This window comes from Pristis pectinata, chromosome 34 (assembly GCF_009764475.1).
Source record: "Pristis pectinata isolate sPriPec2 chromosome 34, sPriPec2.1.pri, whole genome shotgun sequence".
NCBI lineage: Eukaryota > Metazoa > Chordata > Chondrichthyes > Rhinopristiformes > Pristidae > Pristis > Pristis pectinata.
The window spans coordinates 12,482,139-12,497,447 of NC_067438.1; the positions used below are offsets into that span (position 1 = coordinate 12,482,139).

Genomic DNA, 15,309 nt, shown 5'->3' on the forward strand with positions numbered 1-15,309 from the left:
TTTCACTGTACCTCGGTACAAGTGACAATAATCAACCAATACCAATACCAACCATGGGGAAAGGACTTTGACTATCTACCTTACCTATCCATTTGAACTTTCTCCCTTTCACCTTAAACGCATGCCCTCTAGAATGAGACATTTTGACCCAGGGGGAAAAGATACCGGCTGTCCACTCTATCTATACCCATCATACTTTTATACCCCTCCATCAGATCACCCCTCAGCCTCCTTGGCTTCTGGGAAAGTGAGCCCAGCTCGTCCAATTTCTCCATGTAAGTGAAGTCCTCCAATCCGGGCAACATCCTGGTGAATCGCCTCTGCACTCTCTCCAGCGCAACCACATCTTTCCTACCATACGGTAACCAGAACTGCACACAGTGCTCCAAGTGGGGGTCTCCCCTCTCCTGCTCGACAATTCGAGGAATACATAATTCTCCACGCCTGTCGCGGGAGAAGTGTGCGGAAACCAGAGTGGGTTAGGAGAAGGTCGGCTCGCGGACTTGATGGGCCAAAGGGCCCGTTTGTCGCGCTCTGCGAATCAGTGGCTCGATGAGCTGGCAGGCACAAAGCCCGACAGCGATCGGTTCGCCATCGATGGGTGCAGCAGGGCACTGCTCTCACGTACAACGTGGAACGCTCTTCAGAGGGATACATTATCACATTCCATTGCATTATCCAACTACAACAGTCTGTGGAAGAGCTTATATTCCCGATTACGGAATGGATTTCTGTGGAACTGCGGTCCAGCCAAACACATTTTGCCACCACTAGACAAATGCACTTTAAACTTAGAATAAATCACTTCAAACAAATGACCCGGAGATTCAAACAAAAGGATTATAATCTGCTTATACTCACGAAGGTGTTGGCTCAGCTACTGCGATGAGAAGGTAGAAAGACAACAGAGGCAGTAACATCCTCGGTTCTGAAAGAAATGCTGCACTTAGAGAGATGAACAGTACCACGTCACCGGCATATCTGCAGGGGATGTCTCCGACTCGTACCCTAACGGTTATCAACAGTTAGCAATGTACTGTTCAAAGTTACTGATTGACTTTTAGAATCGAACCTCGTTGGCAGCTGAATCCTCTCTGACGGTTGTAGCTGTGTGTGGTATGATAATAAAGCCACGCAGCACAGAGACAGACCCTTTGGCCCACCTTGCCCATGCAGGCCATCGAGTACCCATCTATACTAATCCCCTTTACTGGTAGCCTTCTTGGGGAAACCCAGACTAGGCAGATTTTTTAGGCTTGGGGCTATTGTTCAGAAATGGGAATGTGCAGATTTTCCGTCTTTAAAACTGATAAAATGTAATATGGTAGTAGCCTTCTCGGCCTTGGCAAATTCAGCTGCTCTGCCTCTGCATTTCTTTAGCCTCCCTGAGGAAGTAGAGACGTTGGTGAGCTTTCTTGGCCGTGGCGTCTATGCGGTTGGACCAGGACAGGCTATTGGTGATGTTCACTCCTTGGAACTTGAAACTCTCAGCCTCACCCTCTCAGGCAGTGATTTCCAGATTCCAGTCACTCTCTGGGTGAGAAAAAAATTCCCCTGCCAATCCCCTCCAGAACTCCTAAACTTATGCTCTCTTACTTGAGACACCTCTGGTATGGTGAGAAATTTCTCACTATCCACCCCATGTATGCCCTTCATAATTGTATATACCGCTGTTAGGTCTCGGCACCAGAGTAAACATACCCAACCTCCTCATTACTGAAACACTCCATCCCAGGCAACGTCCTGGTGAATCTCCTCTGCACCCTCTCCAGTGTGGTCACATCCTTCCTGCAGTGTGGTGACCAGAACTGTACACAATACTCCAGCTGTGGGCTAACCAATGTTTTATAAAGTTGTGCCATAACCTCTTTGCATTTATATTCTTTTCCCCAGGCTAACGAAGGCAAATATCCCACATGCCTTCTTCGCCAGGTTACCTCTTGTGCTGCTAGTGTTTGGGATCCCTGGACTTGTACACCAAGATCCCTCAAAATCAGTAGCTGGTCATTGACTACAGGAGGGCGGGTGGGTGGGGGGGCAGTGCATGCACTCCTGTTTACATCAACGGCACTGAGGTCGAGACGGTTGAGAGCTTCGGGTTCCTAGGAGTGAATATCACCAATGTGTTGTCCTGGTCTAACCACATAGACACCACGGCCAAGAAAGCTCACCAGCGCCTCTGCTTCCTCAAGAGGCTAAAGAAATTCGGCATGTCTCCTTTGACCCTCACCAATTTTTATGGATGCACCATAGAAAGCATCTTATCTTGATGGATCATAACTTGGTACGGCAACTGTACTGCCCAGGACAGCAAGGAACTGCGGCGAGTTGTGGACACAGCCCAGCACATCACGGAAACCAGCCTCCCCTCCATGGACTCTGTCTACACTTCCCACTGCCTCGGGAAAGGAGCCACCATAATCAAAGACCCCTCCCACCCCAGACATTCTCTCTTCACTCCCCTCGCATCAGGCAGAAGATACAAAAGCCTGAAAGCACGTACCACCAGGCTCAAGGACAGCTTCTACCCTGCTGTTATAAGACGATTGAACAGTCCCCTGGTGCAATAAGATGGACTCTTGACCTCACAATCTACCTTGATGTGACCTTGTACCTTATTGTCTACCTGCACTGCACTTCCCTGTAGCTTCTCCCCCCTCCCATCGGTCAGAAGGTACAAAAAGCCTGAAAGCTTCTAGCCCACTGTTATGACGACTGAACGGTCCCCTAGTACGATAAGGTGGACTCTTGACCTCACAATCTACCTCGTTACGGCCTTGCACCTTACTGTCTGCCTGCGCTGCACTTTCTCTGTAACTGGAACACTTTATTCTGCATTCTGCTATTGCTTTTCCCTTGTACTACCTCAATGTACAGATGTGATGATCTGTCTGGATGGCATGCAAAACAAAGTTTTTCACTGTACCTCGGTACATGTGACAATAATAAACCAATTTACCAATACTCCCAAGGACCCCACCATTCATGGTGTATGTCCTACCCTCATTACTCTTCCCAAAATCCATCACCTTGCACATCCGAATTGACTTCCACCTTCTTCTGCTTGCATTAATGCCCAAAGTAAATGACTTTACAAAAGCTGGGGGCAGTGGGGAGGAAAAAGATTGAGGTAGAGAGAGCAAAGGAAACCATGAAATGCATGAAAGTGAGAAAAACAAGAGGGGGGGGGGAAGTCAAAATGAAACTCTGATACAGATCTCTGACACTAACTCTGTTTCTCCACTTTCTCCAGCATTTTCTGTTTTTATATGAGCAAGCAAAAGAGAACGGAAGGGAAAAGTGAGACACAAAAGAAGATCGAAGAATGAAAGCAGGAAGAACTCTGTGAAGGAGACAGACTTGTGTCTGTAGAGAGCTGTACAGATGTCATAAAGTGCTTTAGGCCTTTTAAAAAGTGTAGCAACTGTTGTAACGTAGTGAATTGTTTTATATGCAATTATACCAAGCTATTTCAGAATTAACTGACAGTCTGCCAATCAACCGATTAAAAAAATTAATGCTCTCTCAAAACCACCATGAACTTTCAAGTCATGGCTAAATGCTTACAACTTACCAAAGGAATATTAATCCTATTCCATGCACTGTGTTACCAGAATACAAGTCAACAGGGCTGCTACGCAAGGAAAAGGTAGAGCGGAGTTAATCAGTAGCTAACATCATGTGGGACACAAACACAGGGAGGTTATGCCCCAACTTTATAAAACCATTGGTCAGACCTCAGCTGGAGGAATGCGTGCAGTTCTGGTCACCGCACCATAGGAAGGATGTGACTGCATTGGAGATGGTGCAGAGGAGATTCACCAGGGATGGAATGTCTCAGTGATGAGATCTGTTCTCCCGGGAGTGGAGGAGGTGAAGAGGGGACACGATTGAGGTATATAAAATTATGAGGGGTGTAGGTAGGGTAGACTGCAGGAAATCTTTCTCCTAGATCAGAGGTAGATTAAACTAGAGGGCGTGGATTTAGGGGAAGGGGGAAGAGATGCAGAGGGGATCTGAGGGGGACCTTTCTCACCCAGAGAGCAGTGAGTACCTGGAACACACTGCCGGAGGGAGTGGTGGAAGCAGAGTCACTGACAGCACTGAAGAGGTGTCTGGACGAGCACTTGAATCGCCCAGGGATCGAAGGCCATGGGCCGAGTGCTGGGAGATGGGATTATTACAGATGGGTGCCCACTGGTTGGCATGGATATGGTGGGCCAAATGGCCTGTTTCTGTGCTGTATGACTTTCTGACTCTGCAGAGCCGTCTGGGTAGCAGGGTGTCCACATTGTCATTTGCCTGCCAACCGATTGCTGCCTTACCGTTAGTCAGGTGGTTTCTCTGAAACCCTCACCCTCTGGTTATCAGATCGGCCGTTTACCAGGCCAACACCGAGGTCAATAACCTGTTCCACCAATGAGTCCAATGGTGGCAGGCCTCTTGCCAACTGGAAATCAAACCTGTCGATTTGATCAGTGAACCACACACAGAGAAAGCAGCCATTCCCACCCCCTTCTTCTGCTGGCTCAGTGATCCGAACAAACCCACCAACTTCCCTTATAGCCCTACAGCCTGGACACCCAAGTCCCTTTAGGGTGGTGCATGGGGTAGAGCCGCTGCCTCACTGCTCCAGAGACCTGGGTTCAATCCCTGCCTCTGGCCACCATCTGTGTGTGGAGTTTGCACCTTCTCTGTGTGATTTTCCCTCCGGGTGCTCCGGTTCCCTCCCACATCTCCCACATCCCAATGACGTGCAGGTCGGTGGGTTAATTGGCTGCTGTAAGTTGCCCCCCTCCCCGCCGCCGTGTGTGGACATGGGATAGTTGGTGGGAATGCGGGGAGAATGGGTTTGAGGGAAAATTGATGGGGGAATGGAACCAGCTTAGACTTGATGGGCCAAATGGCCTCCCACATCAGATGCACGTGTGGAGGTTCACAAAACAGTGCTAAGGCTGCACTTGGAGCTCTGGTCACACCATAGGAGGGATGTGACTGCGCTGAATAGGGTGCAGAGGAGATTCACTGGGAATGTTGCACGGACTGGAGGACTTCAGTTATGGGGAGAGATTGGACAGGCTGACTGGGTTTTCCCTGGACTGAAGGAGGCTGAGGGGTGACCTGATGGAGGTGTACAAGATTATGAGGGTAGACGGTCAAAATCTTTTTCGCGGGGAAGCAGCGATTCACTTGCACTTCTTCCAGTCCTGTGTGGTCCCATCGACACTGGGGAAACCAAACACAGGTCTGGTGATCACTGTGGAGATCACCGGTGCACTCAGTCCACAGGGGTGACCCTCAGCTTCCCGTTACCGCCCCACTCCTCTCTGTCTTGTGACTTTATGTACAGTTACAGTGAGGCCCAATGCAAGCTTGAGGAACAATGCCTCACAAGTCCTTGAGATATAGGAGCAGAATCAGGCCATTCAGCCTATCGAGTCTGCTCCACCATTCAATTGCAGCTGATTTTGTTTTCAACCCCATTGTCCTGCCTTCTCCCCATAACCCTCAACCCCCTCACCAATCAAGAACCTATTGATCTCTGTCTTAAATACACCCAATGACTTGGCCTCCACAGCCGTTTGTGGCAACGAATTCCACAGATTCACCACCCTCTGGCTGAAGAAATTCTGCCTCACCTCAGTTCTAAAGGGACGTCCCTTTATTCTGAGGCTGTGCCCTCGGGTCCTAGACTCTCCCACTGATGGAAACATCCTCTCCACGTCCGCTCCATCCAGGCCTTTCAAGTATCCGGTAGGTTTCAATGAGACCCACGCCTCATCCTCCAGCTAGTACAGGCCCAGAGACATCAAAAGCTCCTCATACGTTAACCCTTTCATTCCGGGATCATTCTGGTGAACCTCCTCTGGACCCTCTCCAGGGCCAGCACATCCTTCCTTAGATACAGGGGCCCAAAACTGCTCACAACATTGCCCATCTTCCATCTGACCAACTTGCAGCCTTCCAGACTTGACATCGAATTCGCCAACTTTAGGTCATTCACTTTTTCTCTCTCTCCACATCAGAACCAACTGTTTCTGCCTGTGCTCAGTTTTACTTACTCTATTAGTATAGCCTGGCCTTTTGGGCACACCTCACAGCCTTCTATAAAGCAACACATTACATGAAGAAGCTCAATTCTGATTTCAAATACAATTTAACTACCACATTAACCCATTTGGTCTCACTTTCTCACAGATTTACGAGGATGTTGCCAGGACTCGAAGGCCTGAGTTATAGGGAGAGGTTGGGCAGGCTGGGACTTTATTCCTTGGAGTGTAGGAAACAGAGGGGTGACCTTATGGAGGCTGCCTTCTCTATGGTGCGATTCACCGATCAAATTGACAGGTTTAGTTTCCAGTAGAAGGTGAGAACACTGCCAATGTTGGCCTCATTGGTGGAACAGTTTATTGACCTCAATGCTTGTCCGATAGGGTGGTAAAGAAGGCGTGTGACACGCTTGTCTTCATTGGTCAGGACATTCATTATGAGTCGGGAAGTCATGTTGCAGCTGTATGAACTTTGGTTAGCTTGTACTTGGAATATCGCGTTCAATTCTGGTTGCCCCATTACAGGAAGGGTGCGAAGGCTTTGGAAAGGAAGTGGGGTGGGAGAAGAAGAAATTTACCAGGATGTTGCCTGGATTAGAGGGTATGAGCTACACAGGGAGGTTGGACAAACTTGGATTGTTTTCTCCAGAGTGTCGGAGGCTGAGGGGAGACCTGATAGAAGTTTGTAAAATTATGAGGGGCACAGATAGGGCAGACGGTCAGAGTCTATTTCCCAGAAATGTCAAATGCAAGAAGACGTACATTTAAGGTGAGAGGGGGAAAGTTTAAAGGAGATGTGTGGGGCAAGTTTTTTTACACAGAGAGCGGTGGGTGCCTGGAATGTGCTGCCTGGGGTGGTGGTGGAAGCAGATACGATAGAGGGGTTTGAGTTTTCAGACAGGCATGAACGTGGCGGGATGTGGATCACGTGCAGACAGGAAAGATTTAGTTTTATTCAGCATCGTGTCTGGCACAGACACGGTGGGCCGAAGGGCCTGTTCCTGTGCTGTGATAAACGGCCTGACTCGCGGCAGTGCGATCGGTGCGTCAGCCACAGCTCCTGTGACAGAGACACACGGGGAGGTAACCCTCCCCTCCGGTGGCACCTTGCCCCCCTTCTTCCCCCCCCCCAACCACTCTCTCTCCTTCTGATTAAGTCCTCCCCCATTTTTATCCCATTCGCCCCCCAAAACTGAGCCCTCCCATCTCCATCCCCCTCCCCTCCTGGTTCTATCCACCCAGTTCAACCATATGCTCCCTCCTCTCCCATCTGGTTCTGGCTCCATCTGCCATACGCCTCTCCCCTGATGGTCCCCCTTCTCACCACTGATCAGATTCTAGCACCGGTAGTCCTTTGTGTTCCTGCTTCTCTCCTACCGTCGCCCTCCCCTCCTCCCAGCTCACTCCATTTGCCTCTCATTTTTACTTCAATATTCTTTGTTCTGCCTCCATCCCCCGTCCACCTGCCGCCGTCTCCCAATTCCGCTCCCCCATCCCCTACCCGGCACCACCTGCCCGTCACCTAACACCCCTCCTCCGTCCACCAATCACCCCCGGCTCCTGCCTCACCCCTTCCCCCCCCCCCCCATACCGCCCATCTCCCCCTCTCCACTGTCAGTCCCAATGCAGGGTTTCCACCCGAAACGCCGACACTTCCTCCTCTCCCCACAGACGCCACTCAATCTGCCGAGTTCCTCCCGCAGACCGTGAGCTGCTCCAGATCCTACTATTCCCCTCTTTTATTCCTCCCCCCCCCCCCCAGATTCTACCCCTCACCCACACACTTGTGGGGGGGGGGGACAATTTACAGCAGCCAATTAACCAATCCGTTAATAAGTCCGCAAGTCTTAGGCATGTGGGAGGTCACAGGGAGAATGTGTAAACCACTCCGACAGTGCCGGAGGTTGGGATCGAACCTGGGTCTCCGGAGCCGTGATGCAGAACTATGATTATTGTCAAGGATTGTCTTGAGGTTACATCAATGTTTGCGGGAAGAGCTTTCCACACCAGCAGGGTTGACGACACTTCCAGTCCATTCAGGTGATTGCAGGGAACTTTCTCTACAACACACTGAGGGCAAGGACCCACTGGTCAGTCCCATCGTAAGAACATTCTGGCAACGTTTCAGTGGATGGCTGATCCACAAACCAGGGCTGTGCTCGGATTTGGGGTCTTGGGCATTAATTAGATGTAAAATATAACTGTGATGCACCTCACTTTCTCTAATAACCCACCCAGCATTAGACTCATGAAACCGTCCCTTACGCAAGACTGGGTAGAGCAGGCACCCAGGCCGCTGGATGTCTTCCACTGTCCACCACCATCCACAGTCCCTGCGCCACTACCCATGTGTCAGTCTTTTCCCAAGGAGGTTCATTGGGGGTGATAGGGGAGAGCGGTAGCATGGAGTGTGGTTCATGGACAAATCTCTGGAGGTGTGGTGAGAGAGAGCGAGAGCAAGAGCGAGAGAGAGAACACAAACCAGCCCTTCAGCTCACTACGTCCATGCTGCGCGCTGTACCCTACATCCCCTCATCCCATTAACTTGATTGAGGACCATAATCTTCTAGGGCTTAGGAAAGGGTTTGGGGACTTAAATAAATCAAGGAAATAAGAAGCTGGAGCAAAAAATTGCTGGAGGAACTCAGCAGGTCAGCAGCATCTGCAGAGGGAAATGGACAGTCGACGTTTCCTGTTGAAACCCTTCATCTGGACTGGAAGACAGAGGGGAGGGAGCCGGTATAAAGAGGTGGAGGGAAGGGGTGGGGAGAGAGCTGGCAGGCGATAGGTGGATCCAGATGAGGAGGGGGTGATGGGCAGATGGAGGAGGGGGGAGTGGGAGCAGCGACAGAGGCTGGGAGGGGGTAGGTGGAGGTGACAGAGGGCTGCGGATGGTGGGGTCTGACGGGAGGGGAAGGTGGAGCGTGGAACCATGAGGGAGGTGGGGAGGGCAGGTGGGAACAGTGGCGGGAGGGGTGTGTGGGTGATGGGCAGATGGGAGTGGGTGGAGGAGGGGATAGAGACAGGGTGATGGGGGTCTGGGGTGGGTGTAGGAGGAACGGGGTGGATCTGGGGGGGGAGGGGAAAGGGACAGAGGGGGAGCAGGTTACCTGAAGGTGGAGAATTCAGTGTCCGTGCGGTCGGGTTGGAGACTGTCCAGGGGGAGTATGAGGGGCTGTTCCACCATCCGCAGCCCTCTGTCACCTCCACCTCCCACCCCGTCGCTGTTCCCACTCCCCCGTCCTCCATCTGCCCATCACCCCTCCTCACCTGGATCCACCTACCAGCTCTTGCTCCACCCCTTCCCCTCCACCTCTTTATACCGGCTCCCTCCCCTCTACCTTTCAGTCCGGATGAAAGGTCTCGACCCGAAACATCGACCGTCCATCTCCCTCCACAGATGTTGTCCGACCCGCTGAGTTCCTCCTGCCTTTTGTGCGTTGCTCCAGATTCCAGCATCTTGCCGTCTTGTGTCTCCGGAATACATAACAGCCTTGCTCCTAAGACAAAACACGTATCCTGGCAGAAATACGCTGGCCTAAACTGGGTCCAACATGAAACAAACTTGCAGGAGGCGCAGGGAGGTGCCAGGGAGACTATCCACCATCCTATCCTCAGAGAGGTTTACTGCACTAAATGGGCGAGTCATCTTACAAGGAAACATTGGGTAGGGAGAGTTTATATCTGCTGGAGTTTTTAAAAAATTGAAACGTTGAACATCTTGACGGGGTGACGTGGAGAGGATGGTTCCTCCTGTGGCAGAACCTAGAACTCAATTAAGACAAAGGAGAATTATTTTTGGTTGAGAACTTCCATGAAGGCCAGAGATAGGGGAGTCTTTGAAAATTCTTAAAGCAGAGATAGAGACTTGATAAGTGAGGGGGAGGGGTCAAACGTTACCGCATAGAGGGGCCTGTGGTTGCAATGGGATTTGCCGTGATCTGATCTTCCAGCACAGAAGAGATGAGGCTTGGGTCAAATCAGCCACGATCACATTGAATGGTGGGGAGAACATAGAACAATACAGCACAATACAGGCCTTTTGGCCCACAATGTTGTGCCGACCTTTAAACCTCGCCTAAGACTATCTAACCCCTTCCTCCCACGTATCCCTCTATTTTAAATTCCTCCATATGCCTACCCAGTAATCTCTTGAATGTGACCAATGTACCTGCCTCCACCACCGCCCCAGGCAGCACATTCCATGCCCCAACCACTCTCCGGGCAAGAAAGCTCCCTCTGATATCTCCCTTCAACTTCCCATCCATTACTTTAAAGCCATGCCCTCTTGTATTGAGCATTGGTGCCCTGGGAAAGTGGTCTGTCCACTCTATCTATTCCTCTTAATATTTTGTACACATCTATCATGTCTCCTCTCATTGTCCTTCTCTCCAAAGAGTAAAGCCCTAGCTCCCTTAGTCTCTCCTCATAACTCATACTCTCTAAACCAGGCAGCATCCTGGTAAATCTCCTCTGCACCTTTTCCAACACTTCCGCATCCTTCCTATAATGAGGCAACCAAAACTGGACACAGTACTCTAAGTGTGGTCTAACCAAAGTTTTGTAGAGCTGCATCATTACCTCGCAGCTCTTACACACGATCCCTCGGCTTATGAAAGCTAACACCCCATAAGCTTTCTTAACTACCCTATCCACCTGTGAGGCAACTTACAGGAGCCTGTGGGTATGGATCTGTGGATGTGGAGGGGCTCCTTTTTTTAATGATCTTATTAAATAGCAGGGCAGGTTTGAGGGGCTGAGTGGCCAACACCATTCTAAAATTGTATGTTTGTAAAGACCCATCTGGTTGTCTAATATACCACAGGGGAGGAAATCTGCCTTCCTTACCTGGTCTGGTCAACACACAACTCTGGACACACAGCAACGTGAAAAATGAAAAAACCACAATGATACTGGAGGAACTCAGCAGGCCAGGCAGCATCCGTGGAGAAAAGCAGGCGGTCAACGTTTCGGGTCAGGATCCTTCTTCAGGACTGAGGATAGGAAAAGGGGAAGCCCAATATATAGGAGGGAAAAGCAGACCAGGGGAGGCTGGGTGGGCACAGGGTGGTGATAGGTAGATGCAGGTAAGAGACGGTGATAGGCAGGTGTGGGGGAGGAGGGGAGAGCAGATCCACCGGAGGATGGGTCAAAGGTAAGGAGAGAGAGGGGAAAAAAAGAGGCTAGGAAAGGGAGGAAGAAGCCTGGAGGGGTGGGGTGGGTTTCTGGGGAAGGGGGAGTGACCGTTACTTAAAGTGGGGTAATTCAATATTCATCCCATTCGGCTGCAAGGTTCCAAGACGGAAAATGAGGTCCTGTTCCTCCAGTTTGCGTTGGTTCTCTAAAGCAACAAGCAATCTGCTGGAGGAATTCCGTGGGTCGAGCAGCAACCGTGGTGGCTGGGGAATGGAATCGTTGACGTTTCAGGTCGAAACCCTGCATCAGGACTCTTAAATGCCCTCTGAAATAGCCCCACAAATCGTTCAGTTGCAATAAACTGCTAGAAAGCCACGAAGAAACAAACCTGGATGGATTAACTCTCTACCCGACGTATACTGAACACCTCAAGGACTGCGGTAGCTCACCACCACCTCCTCAAGGGCAACTGGGGACAGGCAATTAAATAGTGGCTCAGTCTACGAAGCCCACATCCCTTGAAAGGATAATAAAAAGTCTGTAGAATTAAATAGCAGTATTTCTGCACTTTGCATCATAACATAGTGGGCACGGGCTCTGCAAAGCTGTGCTAGCTGCTTCAAGGTTTTAATTTTCAAAAACTGCATGGATTCAGGGAAGATTCAATTAAATTAGAAAACAGCAAACGTAACCCCTTTATTCAAAAGAACCCACAGGCAGTTAGCTTAACATCCATCGCAGGGAAAATGTTAGAAGCTAACATTTGAGACATTAGAGTAGGGCACTTAAAAAGAAATTGAGGTAATCGGTCAACATCGACATGGTTTCACGAGAGGAAAATCATGGTTGACCAATTTAGTGGAGTACTTTGAAGTAGTAACACATGCTGTGCATAACATGGATGTATGATGGCTTCTTGCAGATGAAAAGGTGCTACAGCAAAGTTTATTATAGAAACTAAAAGTTCATGGGATAGGATTGGCACAGATGGAAATCTGTCTGGCTACACTGCCCTGCCCGAGACTGCAGGAAACTGCGGAGAGCTGTGGACACAGCTCAGCTCAGCACATCACGGAAACCAGCCTCCCCTCCATGGACTCCACTTCCCGCTGCCTCAGGAAAGCAGCTGACATAACCAAAGACCCACCCAACCTGGATATTCTCTTTCTACCCCTTCCCATAGATACAAAAGTCTGAAAGCATGTACCACCAGGATCAAGGACAGCTTCTATCCCGCAGTGATAAAACTATAAGATGGTCTCTTGACCTCACAATCTACCTTGTTATGGCCCTTGCACCTTACTGCCTGCCTGCACTGCACTTTCTCTGTAACACTTTATTCTGCATTCTGTTATTGTTTTCCCTTGTACTACCTCAATGCGCTGATGTGATGAAATGATCTGTCTGGATGGCATGCAAAACAAAGTTTTTCACCGTACCTCAGTACATGTGACAATAATAAACCAATTTACCATTTACCAGGAAACAGAATAGGCAGATGGGTCTTCTTCTATTTGACAAGCTGGAACAGTTCAGTGCCACAGGATGGTGTTGGGCATCAAGTTCTTACAAGTGACTTGGACAAAGGCACACGAGGTGTGGTTGTTAAATTTTCTGATGACATAAAGACAGGTGGAAAAGGGAGTGAAGAGGATTAGGGGTGTTATAAGGTGATGTAGAGAGACAAGGGACTGCAGATGCTGGAATCTGGAGCAACAAACAATCTGCTGGAGGAACTCAGCAGGTCGAGCAGCATCTTAGGGGAAAGGAATTGTCGATGATTCCGATCGTGTTTTCAGCATGTCTCCTTTGACCCTCAAGAATTTTTATAGAAAGCATCCTATCTGGATGCACCACAGCTTGGTACAGCAACTGCTCTGCCTGAGACTGCAGGAAACCGCAGAGTTGTAGACACAGCCCAACACATCACGGAAACCAGCCTCCCCTCCATGGACTCCGTCTACACTTCTCGCTGCCTCAGGAAAACAGCCAGCATAACCAAAGACCCCTCCACTCTGGTCTCTCTATTCTTCCCCCTCCCATCGGGCAGAAGATACAAAAGCTTAAGAACACGTACCACCAAGCTCAAGGTCAGTTTCTATCCTGCTGTTACAAGACTCTTGAATGGAGTTCTTCTAGGATAAAGATGGACTCTTGATCTCAAAATCCACCTTGCCATGATCTTGCACCTTATTGTCTGCCTGCACTGCATTTTCTCTGTGACTGTAACACTTTATTCTGCATTCTGTTATTGCTTTTCCCTTTGTACTACCTCAATGTACTGATGTTTTGCAATGATCTGTCTGGATGGCACGCAAAACAAAGTTTTTCACTGTACCTCGATACATGTGACAATAAACCAATTACCGATACGGATCAAAACCAAAGAAACAACCAACAGTTCGTAAAAAGCCAACATTTTGTTTTCCCGCTGTAGAAATTCTCCACAAAAATACAGACCACATGTTCATATATCTGTATAAAAATAAATAATCCAACTGCCTGGCATCACACCGCAATCAAAGTTGCTGCAGCACATCTGCCCTGAGGCACCGGAGGAAGGTGAGGGACGTGCGCTGGTCAATGGTGGTCTCAGGCTTTCTCATCCAGGACCTGCAACAGAACATCGAGCATTCAGGAGGGCTCACCACAGGCTCTTACTAACACCAGCTTCCTTCATCCCTCCCATGACCTATTTGTCCCACTGCTGTCTGGCAAGCGGTACCGGAGCATCCGGGCCAGAACTACTAGACTGTACAACGCTTTTCTCCCCCCAGGCCGTCAGGCTCCTGAATTCCCTGGAGACAGTTTCAGACAAATGCCGCGTCAAAAGCCCTGGTTTGCACAACGGCGTATAAGAACTTTGGCCGCCGTTGAACACGTTTATACAATTAGTGCAACACACTGAGTTCTGTATTTTCTTCGTCCAACTTGGTTTTGCACCAACTCTGCACTAAATTTGTATTCTGTATATACCGTTCTTTGCAATATTTGTACTCCCACAATTTTTTTGTCTGCGTTATTGTATGCCCTCTGTTCTATGTATGTCCTCTGTTGTGAGAGTCTGGGGGATACGACATTTTGTTCCACCGTGTGTTTTTATAACATATGGGTGAATGACAATAAAGTAACTTGAACTTGAACTTTACACCAGCAGCATAGTGTGGACAGTTCTGGTCGCCACACTACCGGAAGGATGTGGTAACTATGGAGAGAGTGTGGAAGAGGTTCACCGGGATGTTGCCTGGAATGGAGGGCTGTAGTCATCAGGCGGGGCTTGTTCTCAGTGGAACGGAGGCAGCTGGGGGGGGGGGTGGGGTGGGGTGGGTGACTTTATAAAATTATGAGGGGTATAGACGAGGTAGATAGTCTTTTTCCCAAGGCAGAGGAGTCTAGAACTAGAGGGCACAGCTTTAAGGTGAAAGTTGAAAGGAGATCTGAGTGGTAAGTTATTCCATGCAGAGGTTGGTGGGGATATCAATTACAATCTTTGCACCATTCTGCTGTTTTCCGCTTGTTGTACTTAGGACACAGTGCAGGCCCTTCGGCCCACGAAGCTGTGCCGACGTTTTCTCCTTCTCTAAGATCTATCTAACCCTTCCCTCCCACATAGCCCCCCATTTCTCTATCATTCATGTGTCTATCTAAGAGTCTCTTAAATGTCCCTAATGTATCTGCCCCCACAACCTCTGCCAGAAGTGCGTTCCACGCACCCACCACTCTCTGTGTAAAAAAAACTTACCCCTGACATCCCCCTTGTACCTTCCTCCAATCACCTTAAAATTATGCCCCCTCGTGTTAGCCATTTTCGCCTTGGGGAAAAGTCTCTGACTGTCCACTCTTATCATCTTGTACACCTCTCAGCCTCCTTCTCTCCAAAGAGAAAAGCCCTAGCTCACTCAACCTATCCTCATAAGACATGCTCTCCAATCCAGGCAGCATCCTGGTAAATCTCCTCTGCACCCTCTCTAAAGCTTCCACATCCTTTCTATAATGAGGTGACCAGAACAGAACACAATACTCCAGGTTTAACAATACTTAAAGAGTGCAGAGGAGATTTACTAGAATGTTGCCGGATCTTCAGGAGTTGAGTTACAGGGAAAGATTGAACAGGTTAGGACTT

General features: G+C 49.4%; 2 protein-coding genes and 1 long non-coding RNA gene across 6 annotated transcripts in view; 1 reads left to right on the plus strand and 2 right to left on the minus strand.

Moving 5' to 3' along the window:
• Positions 1-3,651, minus strand: part of LOC127586082 (complement C4-like) — a 108,513-nt gene extending 104,862 nt beyond the window's left edge. Inside the window, exons 1-2 of one of the 2 annotated variants that reach the window (XM_052043889.1) lie at positions 3,575-3,651; positions 862-928 (exon numbers count right to left, since the gene is read on the minus strand). In XM_052043889.1, the coding sequence (XP_051899849.1) occupies positions 862-920 (59 nt within the window). In that variant the 5' untranslated portion in view covers positions 921-928; positions 3,575-3,651. Of the gene's footprint in view, positions 1-861; positions 1,060-3,574 lie in introns of those variants that run through there. The other variant, XM_052043888.1, reaches the window with a different exon arrangement.
• A 100-nt stretch (positions 3,652-3,751) lies between these two features.
• Positions 3,752-14,334, plus strand: LOC127585872 (uncharacterized). The gene is made up of 2 exons (XR_007958606.1): positions 3,752-3,895; positions 11,343-14,334. It is a non-coding gene; the product is annotated as an uncharacterized LOC127585872 (long non-coding RNA).
• LOC127585870 (uncharacterized) overlaps positions 11,792-15,309 on the minus strand; it is a 110,580-nt gene continuing 107,062 nt past the window's right edge. For all 3 annotated transcript variants that reach the window (XM_052043578.1, XM_052043577.1, XM_052043576.1), the window contains exon 13: positions 11,792-13,799. The gene's annotated coding sequence lies outside the window, so the exon portion shown is untranslated. The remainder of the gene's footprint in view (positions 13,800-15,309) is intronic.